This window comes from Embiotoca jacksoni, unplaced genomic scaffold (assembly GCF_022577435.1).
Source record: "Embiotoca jacksoni isolate LCO1_2020_lvr unplaced genomic scaffold, fEmbJac1.0.p SCAF_4, whole genome shotgun sequence".
Classification (NCBI taxonomy): Eukaryota; Metazoa; Chordata; class Actinopteri; family Embiotocidae; genus Embiotoca; species Embiotoca jacksoni.
In genome coordinates, this window is record NW_027185392.1 from 21,111,678 (window position 1) to 21,136,855 (window position 25,178).

The 25,178-nt window shown below is 40.7% G+C and overlaps 1 protein-coding gene across 14 annotated transcripts in view; it reads right to left on the minus strand.

Annotated features, from left to right (window-relative positions):
• cacna1ab (calcium channel, voltage-dependent, P/Q type, alpha 1A subunit, b) overlaps positions 1-19,869 on the minus strand; it is a 139,619-nt gene extending 119,750 nt beyond the window's left edge. For 9 of the 14 annotated variants that reach the window (XM_069167636.1, XM_069167635.1, XM_069167638.1 and 6 more), the window contains exon 1: positions 17,895-19,867. In XM_069167636.1, the coding sequence (XP_069023737.1) occupies positions 17,895-18,190 (296 nt within the window). In that variant the 5' untranslated portion in view covers positions 18,191-19,867. Of the gene's footprint in view, positions 1-17,894 lie in introns of all 14 variants that reach the window. The other 5 variants (XM_069167634.1, XM_069167642.1, XM_069167637.1 and 2 more) reach the window with 2 other exon arrangements.
• Positions 19,870-25,178: the final 5,309 nt, after the last annotated feature.

Sequence of the window (25,178 nt, forward strand, 5' to 3'; positions counted from 1 at the left end):
GTCTTTTGATTGTAAACCCTTTTTGGAAACAAAATCCCTTTTGGAATTTCACCGTGATACATCGGCGCTGAATTGTGCCCACAGATATAGTCAGGGAGATTTAAAAACCTTTAATAAAGACGACGGCAGACAGTTATTCTGTCTCCTTGTCCTCCTTTAACACTAAATCCGTATTACACTGTGGATAAGTCTGCAGCAGAAAAGAAGCCTAACTTTAGCTCGCTCGCTGTCCCCCGATGATTTTGACTTCAGCTTCAAGGGATTTCGGAGCATACTGATCTCCGCGCAAAACCTTTCAATTATCAGGTGAGCTCAGAGTGAGGAATACCTGTCTGCTTCTCTGGAAGCATTTCAGAGGAGGAGACAAGTGCAGGGATGTGTGGTTCAAATAATTAGCCTAATACCAGAGTCCCCTGTCGCCAAATAGTTAATTAAAAGCTCGCCCAGTGTGGTTATATGGACACACACAGCCACACACTGTAATTATAATTATGTCTTCTCCTCTGTCTCTTTTTTCTACCTTCTCCTAACACATACTCTCTTGGTATTTTTACATACACACATTCTTTCCCTCTCCCTCTGTCTATCTATAGGGCCAAAGTCAATGGTGGTTTTCTTCCAGTTCTTCATGCCAACTTCTGAAGAGTCACATTAACAGAAGGCGAGGTCTCCCTCTCACTGTCATGAGTCACGATTTCTGTCTGCAGCTCTTACTGCTCATGTTGTCAGTCAACGGTCTTAGAAGAACTCAAAAAAATTCTCTCTAGAAGAGTCTGCAGTGTTTGAGGGCTACAGTTTGGAGCAAGTGGTTGTTTTAATGTGCATATATTGTAGGTTATCAAAGTTCTTGATTTTGCTTTATTGTTTCTGCCACCCTGCCAAATTGTATTGTTAATTAAAATGATCTTTTAATTACAATGAACTTTTCGCATCATTTTAACATTTCTGTTAGGATGGTAATAATTCCTTATAAAAACATTGTTCTAATTCATAAATTTGTTGCATGGAAGATCTAAAATAGCTTCCTATAAGTTACTGTCCTCCAGCAATACAGTTATGTTGCCATGGTAACAGTCCAAATCTTCCAGGTCTTGATTGCAATACAAAGTGTTACTGTTAAGCTCGAGGAGAAATGTGTTCGGTTACATGAAAGAGCCACTAGACAACAGATACTGCAGATAAATATTGTAATCTGAAGCCCCAAAATGTCGGCAGAATGAAGGTTTTCAATATAATCTGTTCCACTGTCTCAAATGTTACTGGAATTATTAAGGAAAATATTGCTGATAAAGAGATTTAAAGATTGCATTACGATTCAAGTGAGCAGCCTATATTTATCTATTCTAGCTGAATAAATTATGTAGTTCATTTTTTTGTTTCTTCAGACATGCCATCACCCGCCCTGAGTTGAGAGTAATATTGCCACTATATGAGTCAAAAAACTATGATTCTGTCAACATTGTTCTGACCTAATGAGTATTGTTAGGTTAGAAAACTGGCAGACATACATGTTGGACTGTTACAGAATATCACTTTTTACATTTCTCCCCTCTGTATATTCAGTATATTTACGAGAAATGCACTGGTAGCATTTTAATTAATACCTTGAAACACTCAGTAAAATATGTCCCCAGTTATGTCAGTCTTCTCTATGTCCTCCCTACTGTACCACAATGAGCACTCTGCAGCTCTGTGATTGGAGGATGCCCCGGGAGACTTAATGACATCGATGTCTAGTCCTCGCCGGTTCAAACAGATGACCTTTGACCCAGAGATCTGAGGCTGGTATTGACGTCGCGACCTCGGCTAATGCAGCAGGCCTGCTGATAGACTGAGATAAGAGACCGCGTGTGTGAGACTGCTGAGACTATCCTGTTTGCCAAATCAGTTAAAGTAACAGAATTCCTTTATATGTTTATATGTATAGATTTAAAACATTATGAAAAAAATCTTGCCTATATTCCTATTTTATTATTTTGTGTAAGGCTGCTTCTGACAAACACGTGTTCATATAATTTTAAGGATTCTTATATTAAGGTGGAGTCATTACAATGAATGTTATTTTCTTCTTCCCTTTATAATTCATGCTTGTGTTAAATGTCTCATTTACAGACGAGACCTATTTTAAGCAGACACATTATTGGAAGGGAGGATTTAGGTATATTGCTGTCAAACTGAAATGTGGCTAATGAAGACGAGATCAGACAGACATTAGTTTGACCTCTCCTTCCCCTCCTCTGACCTCAGAGGTTATTAGGTTGGATCAGGGGGTGTGGCTAACAGATGGCTGATGATGATGAAGTAGCATCCTCATCCTTCTCTTTTTTTCTCCTCTCTTTCCTTTCGAGACCCCTCCCACCTTTGATAAGACAGATGGAGATAAACTACAAACAACCCTTATGTCACAAAATACATTTATTCATATGGGTGGATGTGAAGTACCTGTTTTAACAGGTTTTAATGATTGTCGTTGAAGCTGCTATATTGGACCTCCTAGCTGCTGGTTGGTATTTTCTAAAATTCAATGAATGTAATACTTTTACAGTTGCGTTCATGACAGGGTGGATAAACTTATGGATAAAAGAAATCAAAGAAATTACGTTTTTTGAATGTTAGCATCTCAAAGAAGTTTTTTAAGTTATTATTTGGTCTATAAAATGTCAAACATGAATAGTGTAGTTACTGTAATCAGGATCTAAAGCACATATGCAAGTTCATTTGGGTGTGACCAAACCCACTTTTGTTAGTTTAATGACAGATAATCAGAGCACAAAGTATGGTTCATGGTTCAATGGGGTGATACTGGGTCTTTTCATTAATCACGAGTTTTTTGGGTAAAACATTAAATGATCCAATCATTAGTATCTCCCATTCATTTTAAAAGTCAGGTGCGCTTGCATCTAAGCAAATTGCTGTTACAATGGCAGATTTGAACTTTTCTCTGCATTGGAAACCAAACTAGTTGAGCACAGTTTAAGCAGATTGATGAACCCAACAGTAATTTTTCACATTTTAATCTTTTTTACTATGTTGCCTGCAGTGTAACTATTTAAATAACATTCAAATACAGCGCCATTGACTTCAGACAACGTTCTTTGTTGGTCAACTGGTTTCTACTGGCTTAAGATCGCAATGCGCAAACATTTTGCCTGACCACATTTCATTTTAACACCAACACCCATTGGCACTAATGCTATTTAAACAGCTTGGGCACTGGGTGGGAATTAGGCAGCTGCATTGGTCTGAAACTGGCAAAGACACTTTCATTGCTTGGTGCTGCTTTGCGCTGGGAGTAAGATAGAGCCCAAAATATCCTTCACAAGTGCCTGAAATCAAGTCTTCAAATTGCTCATCTTTGCTAACACAAATACATTCACTTTATGAAGATGTAAATGATTTTTTTTCCCATCTTAGCTCAATGTCACTTATTGTAGTTACCTTTTGCCAGAGTATTTAGTTGTATCTCACGTTACTCTCCAGCAGATTGAGTCTGATCAGATGTCATAGGGAACTGGAAAAGGCTGTGATTAAACAACTGATTGTTTCAACACTAAAAGGCAGAGTGGACTGATGACATGAATAATTAAGGTGTATAACAAAATATAATTCAATTTCAGGTTTTACAGTTGTGGTTAGTTGTGGAGAGAAAACACCAACAAAACTAAAAGCCAAAGCGTTATTCTGCTCTAACCATTCACACAACATAAAATCCTCCCTGAAACCCTTCACTACCCTTCACCTAATTAAAGTGTCAAGTCAGTTATCCATCTGTCCGCATCCCTCCTCCGTCTCCTGTCGCAACACGACTCTCCTCCTCTCTGTTATCCACTCATCTTCCTCAGCACCTGCCTCAGGCCCAGTGATTGACAGCCATGCTGACCCCAGGGCCCACCCTCTCTGACTGACAGGACCAATCCCCTACTTTGGCCAAATGACACACTAACGCGGCAAACTGGTCCTGCGGGCTGATTGGCAAGCTGCTGATGATGCAGTGTCCCGGTCAGCTCGACTGCTGTTTGCACAACGCTGACCACATGCCTGCTCGCACCTGGAAAGACCTATTTTCACCTTTATGCTTTGAAGATTACAAGTTATCAAGAAGAAGATGATGGAGGCCTTTTTCTGACTTTTACTACTTGCGCACTAAGACATCAGGGGAGAACTCCAAAACTGCAGGGAGGCGTTAAAACCCCGACTCCTGATAAGTTCATTTGAAAATAAAGTTAGTTTTGCCTAAATTTTGTGACCTACCTTCAGCTCAAGGATCAATTCATATGATCTTGGCAAGGGTCTCGATGTGACATTCCTATCATCATTTTGGATTGTAAAGCTCCTTCATATGAGGATGGAAGATATTTCCATGATAACTAACTCCGGTTCTTACATACAGTACACTAAATGCACAAGTTATAATAATATGTCTAAGAAGAAGAGTAAGACTGTACATTGCATTTCAATCTTCAGAAATGGAATGCAATTTCCATTTATTAAAAGTTTGGCTCAGGCTGGGAAAGAAGAACACAATATTTTGCTGGGGCTAATTTCTTTAGTTGGAAGTTAATCTCTTTAGTTAGTTTAGTTAGTCTCTGTGTTAATAAAAAAAAAAACACCTTCGTTAAGTCCACAAACGTTCTCCCATATGACATTTCAGACTCATTGGTAGGAACATACTGTGACTCCATGACTTAAAAGAAAAATTCAAGGTTTTGGCCACAGCATGACTTGAGCTGACTTTTGAGCTGCCATATACAAACAAACAAAAAACGATTTTATACAAGCCTAGTAAAAATAGACATACTAAATGTAATGCAAATGTTTTTCACCTGACAAAATATGTCATGATAATCAAATATTACATAAGAAAAAGAGAAGATGCTGAGGAACATCTTGGTAATACAACTCTTAAGTATTAAAGCATTAATAATCCTGCATATAAATTAAAATTGCCAGGTCAATTATAGTTACAATAAAAACTGTCAGTTAAATAATTACGAGGTTCTCGACCAAATTTGACTGTCAGGGTTAACTGCACTGCAGGCTAATTGGTCATTTTGATGTATTTCTTTCATTAATTTCTATTATTTGCTAACTCTGGGGATGATTGGTGTGTGTGTGTGTGTGTGTGTGTGTGTGTGTGTGTGTGTGTGTGTGTGTGTGTGTGTTTGTGTATGTGTGTGTAGAGATAGATAGATAGATAGATAGATAGATAGATAGATAGATAGATAGATAGATAGATAGATAGATAGATAGATAGATAGATAGATAGATAGATAGATAGATAGATAGATAGATAGATAGATAGATAGATAGATAGATAGATAGATAGATAGATAGATAGATAGATAGATAGATAGATAGATAGATAGATAGGTAGATAGAGGCACACAATTACCCTGCTATTCCACAACTTAACAACAGCAAGGAATGATGGGTAATGGAAAGAATCGCCTATAGCAGCTGAGGACCAAACTGCAAAACAAAACCAAGCTTCAAATTAGCTTTTGATGTCCAGTTCACTCGATTGCCAAGCTCTCTCTCTCACACACACACACACACACACACACACACACACACACACACACACACACACACACACACACACACACACACACACAAACAGGAGCGCATACATTACACTCACTGAAACACACACACAAATGCCGAGGACACACGAGCGCAGCAATCACTCCTACACACACTTGCCCACACGGACTGTAGTGGAGACTCACACACACACACGTACACACATACAGATGCAAGCACTTGGCCCTGTTTCTGGGGAGAGGCGCCCTGGGCTGCAGGGGGGAGGAAACCAGCTCAGATCAAATACACACTGAGCCTGTCACTACTCCTTCATTCCTCTGGCTCTCTTTTTTTTCCCACCTCCACCCCCTTCTCCTGCGTATTCCTCACTTTCTCTCCGCATATCCCTTTTCCTTCCTCACTCTCCGTCTCTCACTGCCGCGATCTGCTCTCCACACTGCAGTCGACAGCAGCCAGAGAGAAAAATGGGGGGAGGGGGAGGTTGTGGAGGAGGGAAGAGAAGAGAGCACAACGGAGGAGGGCCGTGAGGGGTGTAAGAGGAGGAAGAGATGGAGGAGGAAGGGGGAGTTCAGTCAGGAAGGGCTGGGGAGGAGGGAAGGAGATGAAGCGACAGGAAGAGAAGGAGCTGAGAGCATTGACCGTCCCTTTCTTTGTTCTAATACTCTCACTTCTGTCCTGATGTCCTCAGCCGGCCTCACACATGCCTCATATCTCCAACACACACACCACACCGCCCCTCACATTATCTATCAGAAACCTCCAATAATGTTCTATTGCAGCTCAATTACAATAATTACAACCCTTAAGGTGATCATTTTCCATTCATTATGTTGGCAAAATAACTATTAGTAGCAGACTGGAGGGGATGGAGGTGAGGACGGCCCTCATTTTCCTCCCTGAACCAGAGATCAGCGCCTGCTCCAATTCTATACATCCAATTAATATTGCAACTATAACTATGTTGAATCTAACGAACAGTGTTTTCATTGTCAATCTGCTGTTTGTCATTAATTAATTGTGTGTTGTAGTAAATTTCTGAAAGTAGTAAAAAAAAAAAAAAAAAAAAAAAAAAATCAGTTTGCATATCAGACAGCGAAAAGGAGCAATTAATCACAATTCAGAGGCCGGAATGAGGGAATTTCATTATCAATAAATCAATTATCAAAATAATTGCTTTTTTATTGTTTGTTGGACTACTAATCAATCAATCAATCAACTTATCAACTAATTGTTCAAGGCCTGTAGACTCAAGACATGACCCAGTGGGAAACAGGATAGTGCATTTCAAGAGGTTTATACTGTATATTAAAACAATAAAGTCACATATAATGCACCACCAGGTTATATTTTACAAATATGTTAGTCCTCATACTTAAGCAAAAAAAAAAAAAAAAAATATATATATATATATATATATATTGTCAAAGCAAAAACAATTCTAGTTAAATTACACTGACACAGACTTTTAGCTAGATGGGAGAGAGTATAGTCAGACACCTGAGACCAAGAAGAGCTTTAACAACACAAGGTGAAAGAAATGTAGCCTGTTTAGTTTAAGCAGAAGAAATACAGTTGAGTGTTTTTGTACTGATGGAAGAATTTTCTGAGAATTGTTCACACTGCTACAATGAACTGTAACATACGAACGAGTGGCTCAACCAGCTTTAAATGGAGGCTACTGAGAGAGAAGCAGGAGAGCTCTTCAGTTAACAATGATAGACTGTTGAGCATCAGTTATCTTTGGCTGAAATGTGGAGGGCTTCAAAATTACAGATCTGTCCAGTGTTAATTACTAAACAGTAAATGTGAATCTACAGCTGAGTGCTTTGAATGAAGATATGTAGTACAAACTGTTATTAAAAGGTTTAGCCTGGAAATTAATTAATCTAATTTTTTTTTCTTGGAGCAGAAGAATAAACATTTTTCATTAAATTCCACTAGACTCTCTTTTTCACTCCTCTTTGAGTCTCTTCAACACAGAACATCCAGGACATAAATTAAATTCAAAGTTGGTCTTCGTAGAAGCTTTTTTATGCACCACAGTCCACCAAGGTGCCCTTCAGCAATGCGGGACAATATGTTTACTCAAACCAATAACTGACCATTGCATCTACCTACCACAGCCTTAAGCGTAAATAAATGAACAATCCATTTTCAGAAGATGACTAAGATCTCTTTTGGACACCTGAGATGCAGACTGGAGAGCCGGAGATGAGACAGCCTACAAATATAGAAAAGCCTCCCACATACAGGAACAGTGCCTTCTGATAACATCTATTTCCTGATGTGAAAGTTCAGATATTGTGTGCGTGCATTGAGCAAATTACTGATTCCAAACATTTGGAACATTCCTGTTTGGGAAATGGCCGTATCTTGAATGAAGAGAAACCTGCTGGCCTGAGAAGAAACCACGTTGCTTTAGAGGATCTCAGGCTTCCATACGTGTGTCAAAGCCCTTCCCTTCATATTTTGATATCAGTCCTGGCTCAATGTTAGGTTTGAGCACATGTGTCTCTGCATGTGTGTGTGTGTGTGTGTGTGTGTGTGTGTGTGTGTGTGTGTGTGTGTGTGTGTGTGGTACTGTATGTGTGTGCTGTGAGTATAAAAAGGTAAATGCTTGAGGGTTAATGAATAGAACAAGTTTGTGCATGTGTGTGTTTGTGGACACCTGAAAACTGTGTTGCAGATGTGTGTGTGGGTGTGTGTACTCGCATGCCTCCATGAATGATCGTGTAGCAGGTGTGTATACATGCATGGGTGTGTGCATCCATCTGTCCTATTCTCTCTATTCTCTCCCTCTCCATCAATAGAATAAAAAACACCACCACTGTGCTTTTCAGCAAAAGCGTCTCAGCGCCAAAACACACACACAAAAACACACACAGACACAGACACACACACACACACACACACACACACACACACACACACACACACACACACACAGGCTGGCTAAAGGCCAATCAATAATTCACATAGTGCAGATTGAATGTAGATCAGTGACTCAACATGGGGGGAAAACACTATAGCTCTCCACCTCTACCACTCCTCAACTCTCCTCCTTTCTCCACATTTCAGTCTCTTTGTATTTGTCTCCACCTCTTTCTTCCTCTCTTCACTGCTCACTGCTTTGCCGACCTTTTTTCAGCTTTCCTCTTCTTCTCTCTACCTCTGTTTTGTCCCATTTTTCTCAACCTCTACGTTACTTCATGAAAGGCCTAAATAGTTCTGGTTGATGGTTCGTACACAAGCTGCAGTTCTCTTTTGTCAGATAGCTGTTTCAGAGAAACAGACACCAGTCTACAGGCGCAGGTGGACTGTGTTTTAGTCCAACAAGACCAACACGAGTCTTCACTGTTAAACACTGTTGGGGAGTCACATGTAATTCAATTACAAAATATAAGTACTTGGAATCAGTTACAGTTAGTGAGAAAAAAATATGTAGGCTAATTGAATTACAATTACTATTAGAAATGTTGGTGACTCCAAGGAGGGGAAATCTTCTATTTATTGCTTTTCGTAAGAAGCTAACATGTAGAATATAATCATAGTTGTAAGAACATAATTTTGTTGGTTTGCTTCCACATCCACAGAGAGCTTAATTCATTCGTCAGGATGTGCTTGAAGTTTGAGTGTTGTTTTTGATTGGTTCTCTTGTTTGAATTTGCCTCTCGTCTGCCAATCAAATCAATGTGCATTGCTCTAAACAACCACGCAGACAGTTGGCCTTGTCATTGGACAATAATAGTTTCATCCTAAAATGAGTGAAAGATGAACATTACTGTACAGTTCACCAGAGGACAAAATACTGTTAACATCGAAACGCTCTAAATCAAACCTGAGAAAACATCTGTGCAGTCAGTCACAAATAAAGAACCTCCCTCCCCTTCATGTTATTTATGTGTTCAGAACATAGTGTAGGATAAATATCTATACAATACAATATGTGTCCTGCAGGTTTACATGGAATAGTTCAAATCTTTTCAATTTCATTGTTGCTGTATTTATTGTTGGGAAAGTAATCTTTGTTTACTTGGATGACGTAATTGAAGCAGTTACATTACATCATGCAATTTTGACAGTGTTATTAGTGAACTGTAGATATTCAAAGTAACCCTCTTAAAACTGCTGTTAAAACACTCCAACTAATCATGACAGTTTCAGTGTTTGAAACTTACCAGTTAAACTTCTGTGTACCATATTTCATCTCTCATCTCTGTCTTTATGAACATCTTCATTTAGCTCTCCGTATCGGCCACTATATCCTCCTGTTTTCTGTTTCTCTTGATCTCTACTTTTTCCTTCTCTTCTTCATATATCTGTCTTTTTACTTACCTCTTAACACTGCTTTCTTTTTCTCTTTCCTCATTGCTCTCCACCTCTCACATATCCATGTCTGAATCTTTTTCACTCACTCTCTGTCCTTCTCTTCCTCTTGTCACCATCTTCTTCTTGCTTCACTCTCCCCATCTCCTCTTCCTTGGCCTCCCTCATCTGCTGTTCTCTCCTTCATTTCCCTTCCTCCCAGCTTCATGCTACACGTTTCCTTTCTTTCCATAACCATCTTCTCTATGGTTGATTTACATGATGATTTTCCCTGTCTGAACCTCTTCAAACACATAACACATGACCATAATATGCAACACATTTATAAACACACACACACACACACACACACACCCCCCCCCACACACACACACACACACACACACACACACACACACACACACACACACACACACATGGGGATGGCAGCCCACAATCAGAGTTGAGTAGAGGACAGCAGGGGCATCACATTTCACCATAGTGAGCTCCATCCACACACACACACACACACACACACACACACACACACACACACACACACACACACAGACTGAGGGAATTGACTGAGGATCACATATCTGGAGTGGAGTTCAGTCAAAACAAGCCTTTCTGTGGTGCTTGTTTGTCTGTCAGCATATGAACATCTGTATGTGGCTGCATAAATGAGGGATGTAAGTATTACATCAAGACATCAAGTCGAGTTGTTCTTCTGGATCAAGTGTCACGCTTTTGTTTTCTTCTATAAAAATGCATTTTGGACAAATAGACAACTTGTTTTGATATTTTGTCATTGTCAATATGTTTTGATGGAGTTTTGTTTTGGTTATTCATCCATTTTCACTGTTATATAATGGTGTCATTATTATCAAATGTGCCATTATGTCACAGCGTTGTATTATAGCAAATGAGAGACAGACAAAGACAGACAGAGAAGAGAGATTGCACATTGAAGCGTGAGCATCCCAAATGGTGCTTTTTCTGCCAACCACTGGGCTGCACTGACTATGCATGTGTGTGTGTGTGTGTGTGTGTGTGTGTGTGTGTGTGTGTGTGTGTGTGTGTGTGAGAGAGTTTTGGGATGCAGTAAAGCCCCCTGAGGTAAGTGATCCTGCTGAACAGGTGTTATAGTATCACCTGCCCCCACCCACTCACAAACACACACACACACACACACACACACACACACACACACACACACACACACACACACACACACACACACACACACACACACACAGCTATCAGAGCCTCTGTCAGCCGTGACTGATCTGCACAGATCTGCTTGCTCCACGCCAGACGGATGAAGCCAAGCCACCAGCTGATCTGTCAGTGTGTGCGTGTGGGTCCATGCATCATGTATGTGTTTATTTACGCATGCATAAGTGTTAAATCAAAACGATTTCAGCAGCAGAACAGTGTGCATGTTACTGACTTCCAGTCTTTATCTGCGTAACTGTAACTGTATCTGTGTGTGTGTGTGTGTGTGTGTGTGTGTGTGTGTGTGTGTGTGTGTGTGTGTGTGTGTGTGCATGTGTGAGGTTGTTCATGTGTCCTTCCAGTACCTTATCTGATTATATGGGTCTCATATTCATCATTATTCTGTAACACAGCCGTACTTACTGTACATATTCTCAACACACAAAATCTCTCAGACAAAATGTCAACGTTTTCTAGTCAACTGGTCATTCTCATTGTCACAATGTCATATCTTCTCAAATACACAACAACATCTGCAAACATCGTACCAGCCGCTTCAACCCCAAGCATCATTTTCTTGAAACTGATGCAGCCATCTTCAGCCTGGTTCAGAGATAATGATGCTGACTATTCTCGTTGGCAGCTTGAAAGAGCTTGAACTATCCCAACTGGCAGATTCTGATCTTGTTTGGCCATTTTTGTCTTGTTTTAAAGGCTGAATATGAATCAGAATGACTTGTTGAGACAAATATTGCATCCACTTGCAAACAAGAAGTTGCTCATTTACAGACGCATTTAGATGAACAAAAGCTCAAATCAAAGCTTTCATGAGTCGATTTATTAGTGGAACAACAGAACATGTTTCAATATTTCATATACAAATATAATAAACCCATGAAGTGACAATAAAATGATCATTGTGTTCTGGGAGTAGGGTGTAGGTCTGTCTTTAATCTCTTCTTTAATCTCTCTTGCCGCCCCACACTGCCCACCTCTCTCCACCCGTCTTCCCTCACATGACGCCAGGCAGTGCAGCCAGAACCCAGCCGGGAAAGTGTGAAACTCACACAGACAACGAACGCCCAGGACAGATGGTCAGAGAGAGAGAGAGCGAGAGAGAGACAGAGAGAGAGAGAGAGAGAGAGAGAGAGAGAGAGAGAGAGAGAGAGAGAGAGAGAGCCATGTGGAATATATTGGTATTGTCACCTTATTTGAAAGTATGCTGCTTTGGCAACATATATAAATGTACTTCTTTTTAGGCAGATTTGAAAAAGAAAAAAAAAGAAAAAAAAAACTAATATAAAAAGTAAAGGAAATCATGTTGGACATTTTTTTCACCAAAATTTGGACTTGCTATATAGAAGCACAGGTGTTATTGATAACATTAAAAATGACTGCAGTCCATTTAGGTTAAGCTCATTGCAGGATCTTTGTTTTGTTATGTCTAACTGGGTCACTCGATTTCATTAACAAAGAAAAATGAAAAATGAATGGAAAAATCTAAATAACTGAGTGGGGACAAATAAGAAATGTAGATGTTGTCAAGTAACGAAGGTGATGATGTGGATGATTGGGTTGTCTGTTTTGTTGTTGTTGTTTCTTTGTTTTTTGTTTTCTTGTTTTTTTGTCTTTATTAGGTTCCAATAAATAGCTTGATCAAAATGTATATGAATGCATCCCACATAACCCAGTTCTAAGCTATGTGGTAGGATTGACAAAGTTTTGTTCATTTTTGAAGCCTCCGCTGTATTATTGGTGGGACAAGCTAATATTACAGTAAGATAGTTGCCTTATTTTTTTATGGATGGTGCTAAATCCAAAATACTATTTCATGGTTTGGTGATGATGATCATCCGTTCAGAGAGCCTATTGAGGAATCGATGGTTTGGACCAGTGTAGCTGTTCTGGAGGCTTGTGGTGGAACACCTCACTGTAAGTGTGTTGCCATCCATCTGTTTTCATGCATATCATCAATTTGCTCAAAAGGTGGTATATTGAGAAAAAGTTAATGCAATGGAAACGGTATAGAATTTGGCTATCATGTGTGATAAAAAAATAGTGGTAGATAAAAAAATAAACACACAATGTGTGTGGAGCAGCCAGAAGGCCATCACCTTCCTAAAATGAACGCATGAAACCAACAGAAAGGCCACGTCCATCATGTTTTCAACACACTTTTCATTTGTTCACTGCCTCTATTAAACTATATCATTCTGTAGTGACCTTTTTGTCTGAGTAGGGTTAATGACACGACAGCAGAAAACTGGGGCATCACCAGTTTTTCACTTTGATGTTTAGAACTCCTGAAGATGCACGAGTTTCCTTTTTTCCCTTCATTTTACAGATTGTCTGTTAAACTTGTGTTACATTTGGATGGAAACTCAGTTTTGTGGCACGTTATGTTGGTTTTTGTTTTCCATTTGTCAGCTATTTCTATTTTTTATGTTTTGTATGACAATACTGCCCCTACAGTAAACTCAATTAAATTGAGAGTGACAGTTGTGTAAAGATAAAATGGGCAAGAGAGAGAGAGAGAGAGAGAGAGAGAGAGAGAGAGAGAGAGAGAGAGAGAGAGAGAGAGAGAGAGAGAGAGAGAGAAGATGGAGGACAGAAGATTTAAAACAGGATTGCAGGGAGAGAAGACCAGTGGAGAGAAGGAGATGAAAGGAGTGCAGAGAAAGACTGCGAGAGGGAATGGGGAAGTGCAGGCAGAGGGAGGGAAGGGAGGTATAATGAAGTCCTCTGGGTCTCTGGTGGAAGAAGCCACAGCGCCTGCCAGCCAACACAGCCTGGCTCTGTACAGATGGCAGCATGCTGGGATATGCTCAGTTCACTTTCAAATCAGGAAGTGGATGCTCTTTACATTTGAAACTGTTTTGCAATAAAACTTCCCTCATACTGAGCAATAACTGTGCAGATTCCACTTTATGCTGATGTTTCGAAGGCTATTCCACATCCACAATATTTGGACTGAATACTTAAATCTATGACTTGTTTTGTTGGTTCAGGTCAAGATGATGCTTTTTGAACTCAGGTGGGACCAGCCAATAATGCTTCAATGAGAATCTAATGTGAAATTACAAGTAACTTTTTTTCCCATGAGAAAACAACTGTGATCTCTCGTATTTTCATTTTTACAAACATATTGAGGGAACTTTGAGATTTGTGTACTGTTAACTGCCAATGCAAAAGATTCATACTTCACGTACATGCATAACACTCACTGCTAACAAATGTTTTAGCCGCTGAATACAGGTTAGAAGAGCTCATGGTCTTCATTTCTTGTTGAAAAGCTCTAACCTATATATGAAGCATTCAGGACTCCAATCCTGGTCTTCAGCATCATAGTCGTGTGTTTGTACAACCAAGCTTCCGGCACAACATCCTCCCAGCTACATCTCTGAGCTACAGAAACACTACACTTCCTGAAACGGAAGTGAACGTGATTTGGCTATACTCCAGGCACGAGTTCTGTGCCCCAATCACCACAAACACATACTTGCAAAAGCAAATGTACCGTATAGAAAACTATTTTGTTGCAAAACTGGCATAAAAATGTCACAGAAGAGGCATGCAGATTCATCCATCAGCTACAGTTATAGCTACTATAAATACATTTTGCTAAGATCTCTCTTCTATCCAGTAAACAGGTTATGAAAACCCTGAGACATTTTAAACCTTGTTAATCAGTCAGCTTGGAACTGAATTAACTCCATCCAAAAATCACTGGTATAAACTCTAAATGTTTCACCCTTAAGCATGTGTGATTGTAAATATATGATTTTAATGATGTCTTTGTTTAACCCTTTAAAGGCCAACTGATCAGCTGTGGTTTCTGCCTCTGCTGTGGCTGTTTATCAGATATCTTGGGCGACCAAAGTGCTTTGTTTCCTTACGAGCTCCCATGTGACCATGTTGAGAGTTGTAAGTGACATTGATTCTTTGATACTGCCACCAGCCTTGCAGCCTGGACACTAACATTAGTTCTAGGAGCTGTATGAGTAAAACTTTTCTTTTTGTTTTTTTATTTGTTCCATCTGTATTTAAGTCCATTTGTTCAAATGTTTTGACTTTTGATATATTTGTCAACTGAATAACATTTGATCACTAATAACAGCTCATCCTTAGTTCATCGTAGCTTAGGTATTACAACAGTCATTGGAAAATGTATCAAAGGCAAAACAAGATGTTCAGCATTATGAGTCACACATTCATCGTCTCACAAAAATACCCCTGAGCATATCACTCACCAACCATTTTAGACCCTGAATCATGAGTGTGAGGTTTAAAGCAAAAACAATTTCACCTTTCAACCAACATGAAGATCAAATTCAGCTATTTTTTAACAATTGTGGAATTCCTTAAAAAAAACATTTTATTTTCTGCAGTAAGCCAAAACATTTTGGCAGAAAAATGAAGAACCTTTACGAAGGCTCTCGGCCAAAACGCAAAGTGCTCTCTATTCCAGTACAGCCGCTTTTCTAACCTGCACTCAAAAGTCTCAAAAAGTGCTTAAACCAGTAGATGAAGTTTACAAGACTGACTACAAAATGTCTTCTGATTAATTTGTTTATTTTTACCATGCTTTAAATTTTCTGGATGTACAGTATTTAAGAGTTTTATTTCCCTTCTTTAAAACTGAATTTGATCAGACCTGTTCTGAAAATTTAGAAGTTTTAAATCTGCGTATGAAAGATGAATGGCAACTAAAGTGGCTGAATTGTCTCCATGTTGTATTAGGAACTCTCTGTATACGGTAAGATCACCTTAAACGACCCACCGGGGTCCAGCTCACCCTTTCTCACTGTCCCAGTGTGCCGTGTTGCCATGTAAACCGTCTCTGCATCGAAACCAGTCACACAAACTGGAATATTATAAATGCGAAGTACTGAGGTGAAATGACCTTTTCAGTAAATGATGACCACAGCTGCAACTAACAATTATTTGTGTTATTGATTAATTAGAAGATGATTATGTTTTTGATTAATCACTCCACTTGGTTCTATCAATGGCAGAAAAAAAAGAAAAATGTGCATCAAAATTCATTGATGCTTAAGAGTATGCCATTACAGATCTTGTTCTGTCAGATTAAAAATAAGAAACCCCAAAATATTCACGTTATTAAGATACAAGACAAAAGAAGTCCCCAATTTCTCGCAATTAACAGACTACAGTTTGGGATTATTTTGAATTTTTGCTTGAAAATGATTTACTTGAGTATTAGAATAGTTGGTCTGTCAATCAGCTGATTGATTAATCAAGTAATCCTTTCAGGACATATCATAACCTTCATCATCTCTAAGGTACTTAATCTGTTCCCTACACTTCCCATAAGGCCTGGTATCGCATGCAGAGTCATTACATTTAGCTTTTGCAGTGCAGGTGGAGAAAGTGATGAATGAAATCAGGAGTGATGTTCAGAGTAGAAAAGCTTTACAGGTTGAAGAAAAACAAGCGCTACTTAAAAGCTTTTTCAAACTGCCCCGTGTCTTCTGACTAAACTCTGTTTTGAGCTTGAAGTGAAGCGACAGCTGAAAGTTTCACTCTTAAAAATGTCTCTACGGTTGATGGATATTGGTGCAATGGCAGAACATGCGAGCTGCCACAAACTAACAACCCCTGTGACACGGTAGCTTCAAGCACATGACTTTGACTTCCAAAGTTGTTGTTTTTTAGTGAGTCAATCTATACGTGTATTTATTTGCTGTTATCAAAATCTATGGCAGCTGCTGAATATGCCTTATCTTGATGTCAAAAAGAGTATGCCAATCTGATGTAAAAAAAAAAAAAAAAAAAAAAAAAAAAAAATGACACCGTTTTGCGTGCCCTGGTGCCCCTGTGGACCTAACAATGACTGTCTAACGCCCTTCGCTCAATTCAGGCCAAAAATATTGGTCGCATTTCATCCTCTCGTTTCAATTCAGGTTGCGAGTATCTATACAGAGAAAAATTCCCAATAAGTACCAAATATGATGAGACCAAGACCAACATTAATTTTTTTTTTTTTTTTCACCCGAGACTAAATACCAGGATAAATAAGTGCTCAAACAGTACTCTGACCTGTTCTCACAATTACAGCTTTTTCCACTGCTGTCCTGTTGAAGGAGCCAAAGGCCACCCATATATGGTCAGTAGTAATTAGAGAGAGAGTTGGGAGAGAGTCATTTCCTCTCCCTTCTGGTTGCATGGTGCTTAAGCCTTCATAATGCTGACATCAGCACTCAGCTCTGACTACAACAGCCAAACATGCACATGCACGCGCGGCGCGCGCGGCGCACACGCACACACACACACACACACATACACATACACACACACACACACACACACACACACACACACAAAAAGGTCAGTAACAGGTTTAATGCTGTATTCAATATGCATCTTAATCAGCAGCATCAACATGCGTGTGACTACTGGTGTCATGACAACCGCCATCATCATCAACATCATCTTTCATTCCATCAGTGGAAGTGTTATCAGACGAGCCTGCGGCCGGCAGGGTTTGGACTGGGCAGAGGCAGTGACATGAAAAGTCATGTATCAGTCAACATATCACACATACTGTGAGAAAAGCACATCATGTTACATTTCACAGCAGCAAAAAGAAAAGAAAAACATCACATCTTGCAAAAAAAACAAAAAAAAAACACAAACATACCATATATCTCACTGCAAATCACAACACCAACCTCAACTTTCACAGTGCTCGCTTATTCAACACCAAACCACTCCACACATTATGCCACACCTAGGCAATCACTCCATAAACACACCGCACCACTGGTACCTTGGTAGTCTGCTTGGCAATGCTTTTGAAAGGATATGGCCATTCGGTGATCTTTTTGGCGTACTTCCTCACAAAGTTGTCTTCACTGAAGAGGAAGAGGGAGCGGTTGACCGTTAGGCAGCTCTGCCGGACGGGTATGGGGTTGTACAGGGCCATGGTCCGGGCTCTCTGGGCCATCGACTGCTTGTACATCCGCTGAGCTCCGGGGGGCCCCCCTTGCCTGCTACCGCCGCGGCCGGGCCCCCCTTGTCCGCCGGCACCCCCGCCACCACCGCCACCACCACCTCCTCCTCCTCCATACCTGTTGGGTAGCTCGTCTCCAAAACGCGCCATTCTGCAGACACCAAACGCCAGATGTTAGGAAGGAGCCGGGGGGGAACCTCAGAGCGACACCTCCACATGCCACCACCCCATCAGCCTCGGCTCCAAACACGCATGCAGAATGGAGTTGAGATTTCTCTCTGGCTCTTCTCAGTCTGTTTCTCCTTCTATCTAGCTCTGTCTCTTTCCCAGATCTTCAGCGCCGAGAAGATACCTCCATTTGTGAGTGGAGAGGGGAGGGAGGACAGGAGGGGAGGGGGGAGGAGAGGAGCGGGGAGGGAGAACAGAGCAGAGAAGAGGAAAAGCGCAAGGTGTCTCTGATCGTGTGTTTGGAATTTGAATGGGAAATAGAGCAATGTATTTATGTAATTTCTGGCAAATCAGTTCTCTGACAAAAAAAAAAAAAAGTCTTTGTGGTGTGTCAGGAATCTGTCAAAAAAATGTATATCTTGTCAGACCATCATGGTTTTTCTCTCCGTCGAAAAGCAAGGCATCCTTTTTTCAGGTTTTTGGTTGGGGAAAAACCTCTCCAAGAGTGAGCCAGTTCTTGTACTTCAGTATGCAAACAAATCGATCACTTTAAATAATGCGATAAGGATGCATAGCTGTGCGTTGAGATAAATATTGCGATCATCAAGCATCATTAAGTAGGCTATCTTAGATTGAGACTGCGTCTTTTTTCCCTCTCAACAGCATCTTGACAGGATCTGCAGTTGTCTTCCCCCCCCTCCCCAGGTCCCCTTTTTTCAGCGGGATAAAAATAGAAAAAGATAAGAGTGAAATCTTTAATAATTCATTTATTCTTGTGTCATATATCCGCAATATTTGACGTGGCGTGGCAGATGTCCCTGCTGCCACCTCTCACTGCCACCACACCACTTGAGTTACACGCAAACGCCAACCGAGGGGGGCTTCCCCAAAATCCGAGCCTGGTGACATTTGTTGATGTTTGGTGATGGACGGTGCGGCATTCCCCCTCCTCCTCATCCCCCTCCTCCTCACCAAGGCGTCGGTCACTGATTTTGGGCGTGATTGCGCGCACTTGGAGACGCAAATACACCGGTCCTCAATCTACCGATTTAAGTCTTTCCCACTTCCCTTCGAAAAACATGAGCTGATGAAATGAAAATAAAAATAATGTCCACAACAATCATCTATAATCCAGTGTTGGGAGAACAAGAAAGCCGGACAAACAGGATCCGGAGGGGCAGAAAAAGACCACTGGGGGAAGCAGCATCATCACCATCATCAATTCTTGGTCGTAAAATAGGACGGCGGCGGTGCGGGTGCGTTGTAGCAACAGCTCGCATCTTCACCTCCGCCACCGGGCAGAAAACCGTTTCCCATCCCCGCCCAGCAGCATCGCCCCCGAGGCTCCCCGAACCAGAGAGAGGCGGCCAGCCCCGCAGAGCCAAAGCAAGTCCAGCTTTTCTTCTCTCTCTCTCTCTCTCTCTCTCTCTATAGTGCTCTCTCCCTATTCCTCCCTCTTTCTGCTTTTTTTTTTCCTTTCCTCCCTCGACCCCCAAGGGGGACGTGAGCCAACGCGCAGTCGGTCCGGAGGCTGTATTCCCTAAGAGATCAGCCTTGGAAACGAAGAAACCCGACGACCGGAGCGCTTCTATGGCTCTCTTGCGTTCCGTCAGCCGTCGGGATTGAGCCGCGCACTGAGCATCTGATCAGTCTGACAGGAACCGAGCGCCGCGCGCATATCCGTGGTCAAGCCTTGCAGCGCACGACGCACGGCGCCTCCCCGGAGCCTCCCCCACTACAACCCACTCCCCATAGCGCACGATGGAGATGTATGGCCGCCACTTGGGTATGGCAAGGTATGGCACACCGCCTTACCTTTAGCCCCAGGAAAATCTAAATCTAGTACAGTGCAAATGTGGAACCCGCAAAAACATCCAATTTCTGGAATACTGTTACCTGTGAGATTGTAGTTGGTGATCTAGAGGTCTGAAAATTAATGATTACTTCACTTATTAAAGGACTTAATAAATACTGGTCGCCGATGACATTATAGATGCATTAGACTTTAGTGAAATGAGATCTCTTGAGGAAATGCCGCTCACGGTTTCCTCTCATGGTCGCCAAGTTTCAAAAGCACCAAGAGCACAGTCCAATTCGCCCTCTTAACTGTTTACTCAAACCAACCCGGCAGAGCAGAAGGCTTTGCCATGATCAGAGGGGGCGGAGTGAGGAGGTGGGGGGCATTTACAAGACACTGTAAGCTCAATTTAAGACGATCCCTGTCAGATTTATGACGATCCTCTCAGCAAATGAGACCTAGGTTCTTTCAGTGTCTGTTGGTGAGTGTACAAAGATGATTACTGTAGATCAGAGTTTCCTGTCAACTACTTCTACCCCCCATATGACAGTATGGACAGTTATGTAATCCTGTACCAAACCAAATCTAACATTAACTTCAAACTCAAATGGTATTACTTTGACAAGGTAAGATACAACTGTTCCCTCTTTGTCTATATGATTTTGAGTTTATTGTGGACATCTGAGAGGGTTTTGGAGCCAGTAATATATATATTTTGTCTTTTTATCATTTTCTTTATTGATAAATGTATGAAAAAATATGTTGCAAATGAACTAAATTGGATTAACTTTTCAAATCCATGACCAGGAGGAAAGTTGAAGTCTCGTGTTCTTTTGTTTGTTTTTCCAGATTTTTTAAAATGTAATTTATTATTTTGAGGACATACTGTTATTTTAAGGACAATTTGAAAGAGGTTTTATCTCCCTTCATTCCTCCCTTCCTCCATGCCGGCTGTCGGCCTGGCTCCGGCATCTGAGTAGTCTTTGATGCAGTTCAGCAAGCTGTTTGCTTGGGCTAAACCGACCAAGCTGTCACCTCTCCAGAACAGGAAAATGAAGGTGGTGGTGGAGATTGGAAGGGGATACGGGTATCGGCATGGGGGAACATTTAATAAAACCAGTAAAAGTACAGTGGCCAAGGAATCCCTATCAAAGTATTTTTTTTTAAGAATATATTTTCATTTTTAATGACACAGGGAAAATAGGAACAACAATAGAGTTAAATGATGCTAAAATAAACTAACTGTGGCCACGTCAGCACTTTGAAGCTGTCCTTGGTCCTGAAACAGCTACTGACATGTTTCCAATGCCTGTTGGCGCTGTCCAACGTGCTGAAACCAGAGAGTAAGGCACCAAACACCACCTGCATGCCTTTGGAAGAGATGCCCTACATTGTCCATCAGGGTGGGTTAGTTACTGTACCTCCCACCATCTGTTAAATGCTGAGAACTGTTTGCAACTTCTGCTCACTGTTTGTTTCCTCTACCAGCGACTTTGGCAGGTAACCACCCATCATTTGGAGGTCTGATTCTGTTCTAAAAAAAAAAAAGCAGTTGGTGTAATAATATGGTGGGCCATATGGTGGATTTCTGGGATGAATCTGAAAGCAAACTGTCTAATCATACGTTGAAGCCAAAAAAGTCTCACCAAACTTCATGAAAAGGGATAACCTGGTTCGTGCAACCTAAAATGTAACATGTGTATTCCTATTTTTTCTCCCAATGTTTCTTTCCTGACAAACTCTTGCACATAATATGTTAAAAAAAATACTTTAAAGTGCACACAAATGAAGGTTATGTTGGTCCACACACTACACAAATAAAGTAAGATCATTTTGTCACAGTATTAAACTGGACATAACATTTTCACACACTTGTGACATTAGCTAATTAAAAAAAGGTTTCAAGAAGCTATAACGAAGAAAAGAAGAAAAAAACAGGGATCTTCTGTGCTGCAGTTTAACATAGAACAGCAAAAAAAAGAAAGCCAGCTGAGTCTGTTTGTTATTTTGTTTGACTGTTTACAAGAAGTAAGTTCGGTACACAAAAAAAAGAACTGACAAAACAAATGTTAGCAATAAATAAAGCAGTTCAAATAAACCCCATCTACACTGTTAAATCCATTGTTGGGCCTTTTTGTGTTGATCTCAAATGAATCTGAGGATGGGAGAGTTCTTCAAGGGTCCAGCTCGATGCTGTGTTACCCTGAGGTCAAACAGTATGTATAACCCACCCGCTGCATTCACTCTGTAGTCTCAGAGCTATGCTCGTATTTACAGGATGCCTTTTCAATGTCATAACAGGTGTGCATCACTGGATTTACTCGTCATCTGATTCCCACAGACCAGTGGCTACTAACAGGCATGATAAAAGCCTGTTCCCGCTGACAGCATGGGAGAGCGAGTGAAAGTGAGTGAGTGTTGGGAAGAGGTGGGTGGTGGTGGAGAAATGGTGGGGTGGGGGTGGTGCTGGTGGCCAAGCCTGACTGTGATTTACGCGATCATGGAAAGCACGCTGCGGTCGGATGACAGATGACAAGCTGCCTTATTGATAATGAGGACGGACGGACGGAGCGGAAGGTGACGGCCGGAGACATTTTGCTCTCTGCCTCCATTCCCTTTGCGTTATTTCTATACACTGGCATGCTTCTGTTACTGCTGCTGCTGCATAGCATGCAGCTTTCCCAGGCTCTCTCCCTGTGTGTGTGTGTGTGTGTGTGGGGGGGGGGGGGGGTGTATGTGCTGCTGAGGGAGTCGTGCTGAGGCCCTGATGTGCAGCATTGTCATTCAGGGAGCGTTCACACAGGCAACCCCCGCAGGAAGCCCTGGCACCTCCCCCTTGAAATACCCCCCCCCCCCCCATCCCTCCCCTCCCTCCCTTTCTATTCTCTGATCTCCCTCAGCAGGCCAAAGCTACCAAACTGTCTGAGAGGTAGAGAATGAGAGCAAAGAGAAACAACACAGCAGGATTTGGACCAATTCATGTTCAACTCAAACAATAAAAATAGACATTATGATTCACTCAGGATGGGCGATGAAAGTTTACTTCCAAAATTAGATTTACTTTTCCTCTTTGCAAAGGTCTTCAGCAAATAAATGTATTATGGCAAAGAGTGTAAGTGGCAATAATTATGATTCTTATGTATTGAATTTAAATTGAAAATGAAGTGGTTCCCTCAAACAGCCTGGGAGTTTCTTCGAACCGAAGGGCACTCGGAAAGATTTAGGTTCACAGAAAAGATATCCTCCATCTTTTTTCCAAAGTGAAGCTGAGTGCCAGGCTCCCAGTGCCAGCAGCTCACTGACTGCTGCAGCTGCAGCTGGTAAAATGGCAGTTTTATGTTTTCTCTCCAATGGCTGCAACTTACAGAAAATCCTGCTGAAATGTAAAAAAAACAACAACCACAAAACACAAAACAATTTTCCTGCACTGACCAAACAAACATATAACCAAAAAGATAACGATAAAGATTCAGTTGTTGATTCTCAGTGAGATCAGCGACCTTTGCATGTCATACAAAGTCATATTTCCTGGTTAAAGTTAAAAATACAGCATATGGAGCATATACCAAGTAAAAAAGGAAGAGAAGTCCAGTAGTATTTAAATAATGTACTACTTGATTATTATTGAACTGGAATTATAAATAACAAAAAATTGGTATTTGCTGTAGTAGTTGATAAAGAGAACTACAGAACAGCTGTACAACTAAGAGTACAACTCTACTCCTTACTGCAAAGGAAGCTGGAATGATATTAATCATCAAAACAACCTGTCAACATTATTGAAAACTAGTTTTGATTTCATTAGGAATACAGAAAACAAATAATAATCCCTGCAAAACAACAACGAGTTTTTAATATTTCTCATATGGGGCAATGATTTGCATCCTGTTTCTGGAGTGTTCATTGATTTCAAGAAATTAGCAAATAGAGCTTCTCATCTTTTGTGATTTTATGAAAAAAACAAAAACTTAATCTATTACAACAACCCCCGGGTTATCATGGGATTCCTTTTTTGTAGTTGAGTGAATGGATGCACAGTGAAATGGAGTCGACTGAATGATTTCAGCTGAGATGGTCACGTATCTCCGAATAATACCCACTGAACAGCTCTTATCTCAAAATATTACGGTTACTGTATGACTGGAAGATTCCAGGTGTGAAGGTATAATCGTAGGAACATCAGGCAGGCTAGTGATAAAAGCAGCCTGCATGATCAGCAGATCTCTGCCCTGGATACAGGAAGAAACATTTGTGGGGATAAGAAAGAAAAAAAGTGGTGACAACAGTAAACCCATGTGGGGTCACCGACACTAAATCAGCATGAAGACGCTGCTATAAAAAGAAAGTCGCAGAGAAACGTACCCGAAGGAGTAAAAACATTTGGATTTGGTACCACAAACTATTCACTAATACAAGTATCAACCATTACAATTGCTGTGTAGTACATGTCATGTAACTGTTGTAACATATCATATGCTGCATCACATCTTTACCAGAAATTAATCTGGTTTAATGCAAAGTTTAATGCAAATCCAATTGTGAAATGATTTGCTGACAGACAGACCAAACCAGGAAAAACTATTACCTACCATATATAAGTAGTACAACTACGACTATTAGCACATCAAGTACAAAACATGTAATTTAGTAACTGAACACAATCTGTGGTTACTGAAACCCTGACAAACATCCTTCTTCCATTACCTGTAATCAATTCACTTATTTCCAATTGAAGAAGTGTGTGTTTGCGACGTTATGCAAATAGATTAAAAACGTTTGACTCTCCATATTCATGGTAGGAATTTATATTAGACACCAGACAGATTCGTAAGCTTTACAGCTGAAACACACACACACACACACACACACACACACACACACACACACACACACACACACACACACACACACACACACACACACACACACACACACACATTAATTTGGAAAGAAACAGGAAGATACTTGTTTTAATACCACACAAGTTACACACAAACATTAACACACTACACTTCTGTTTTTGTCATCAGTTCAAATAACTCTTCTTTGACCTGAAAGTAATCTGTCCTGAAAGGTTTTTGAAATGCTGCCAAATATGGTACTGGAAGAAATGTCCAGCAAAATACTCCCTGTAATTAATGATCTAGTTCATTCTGTGGTATCCAAATAGAT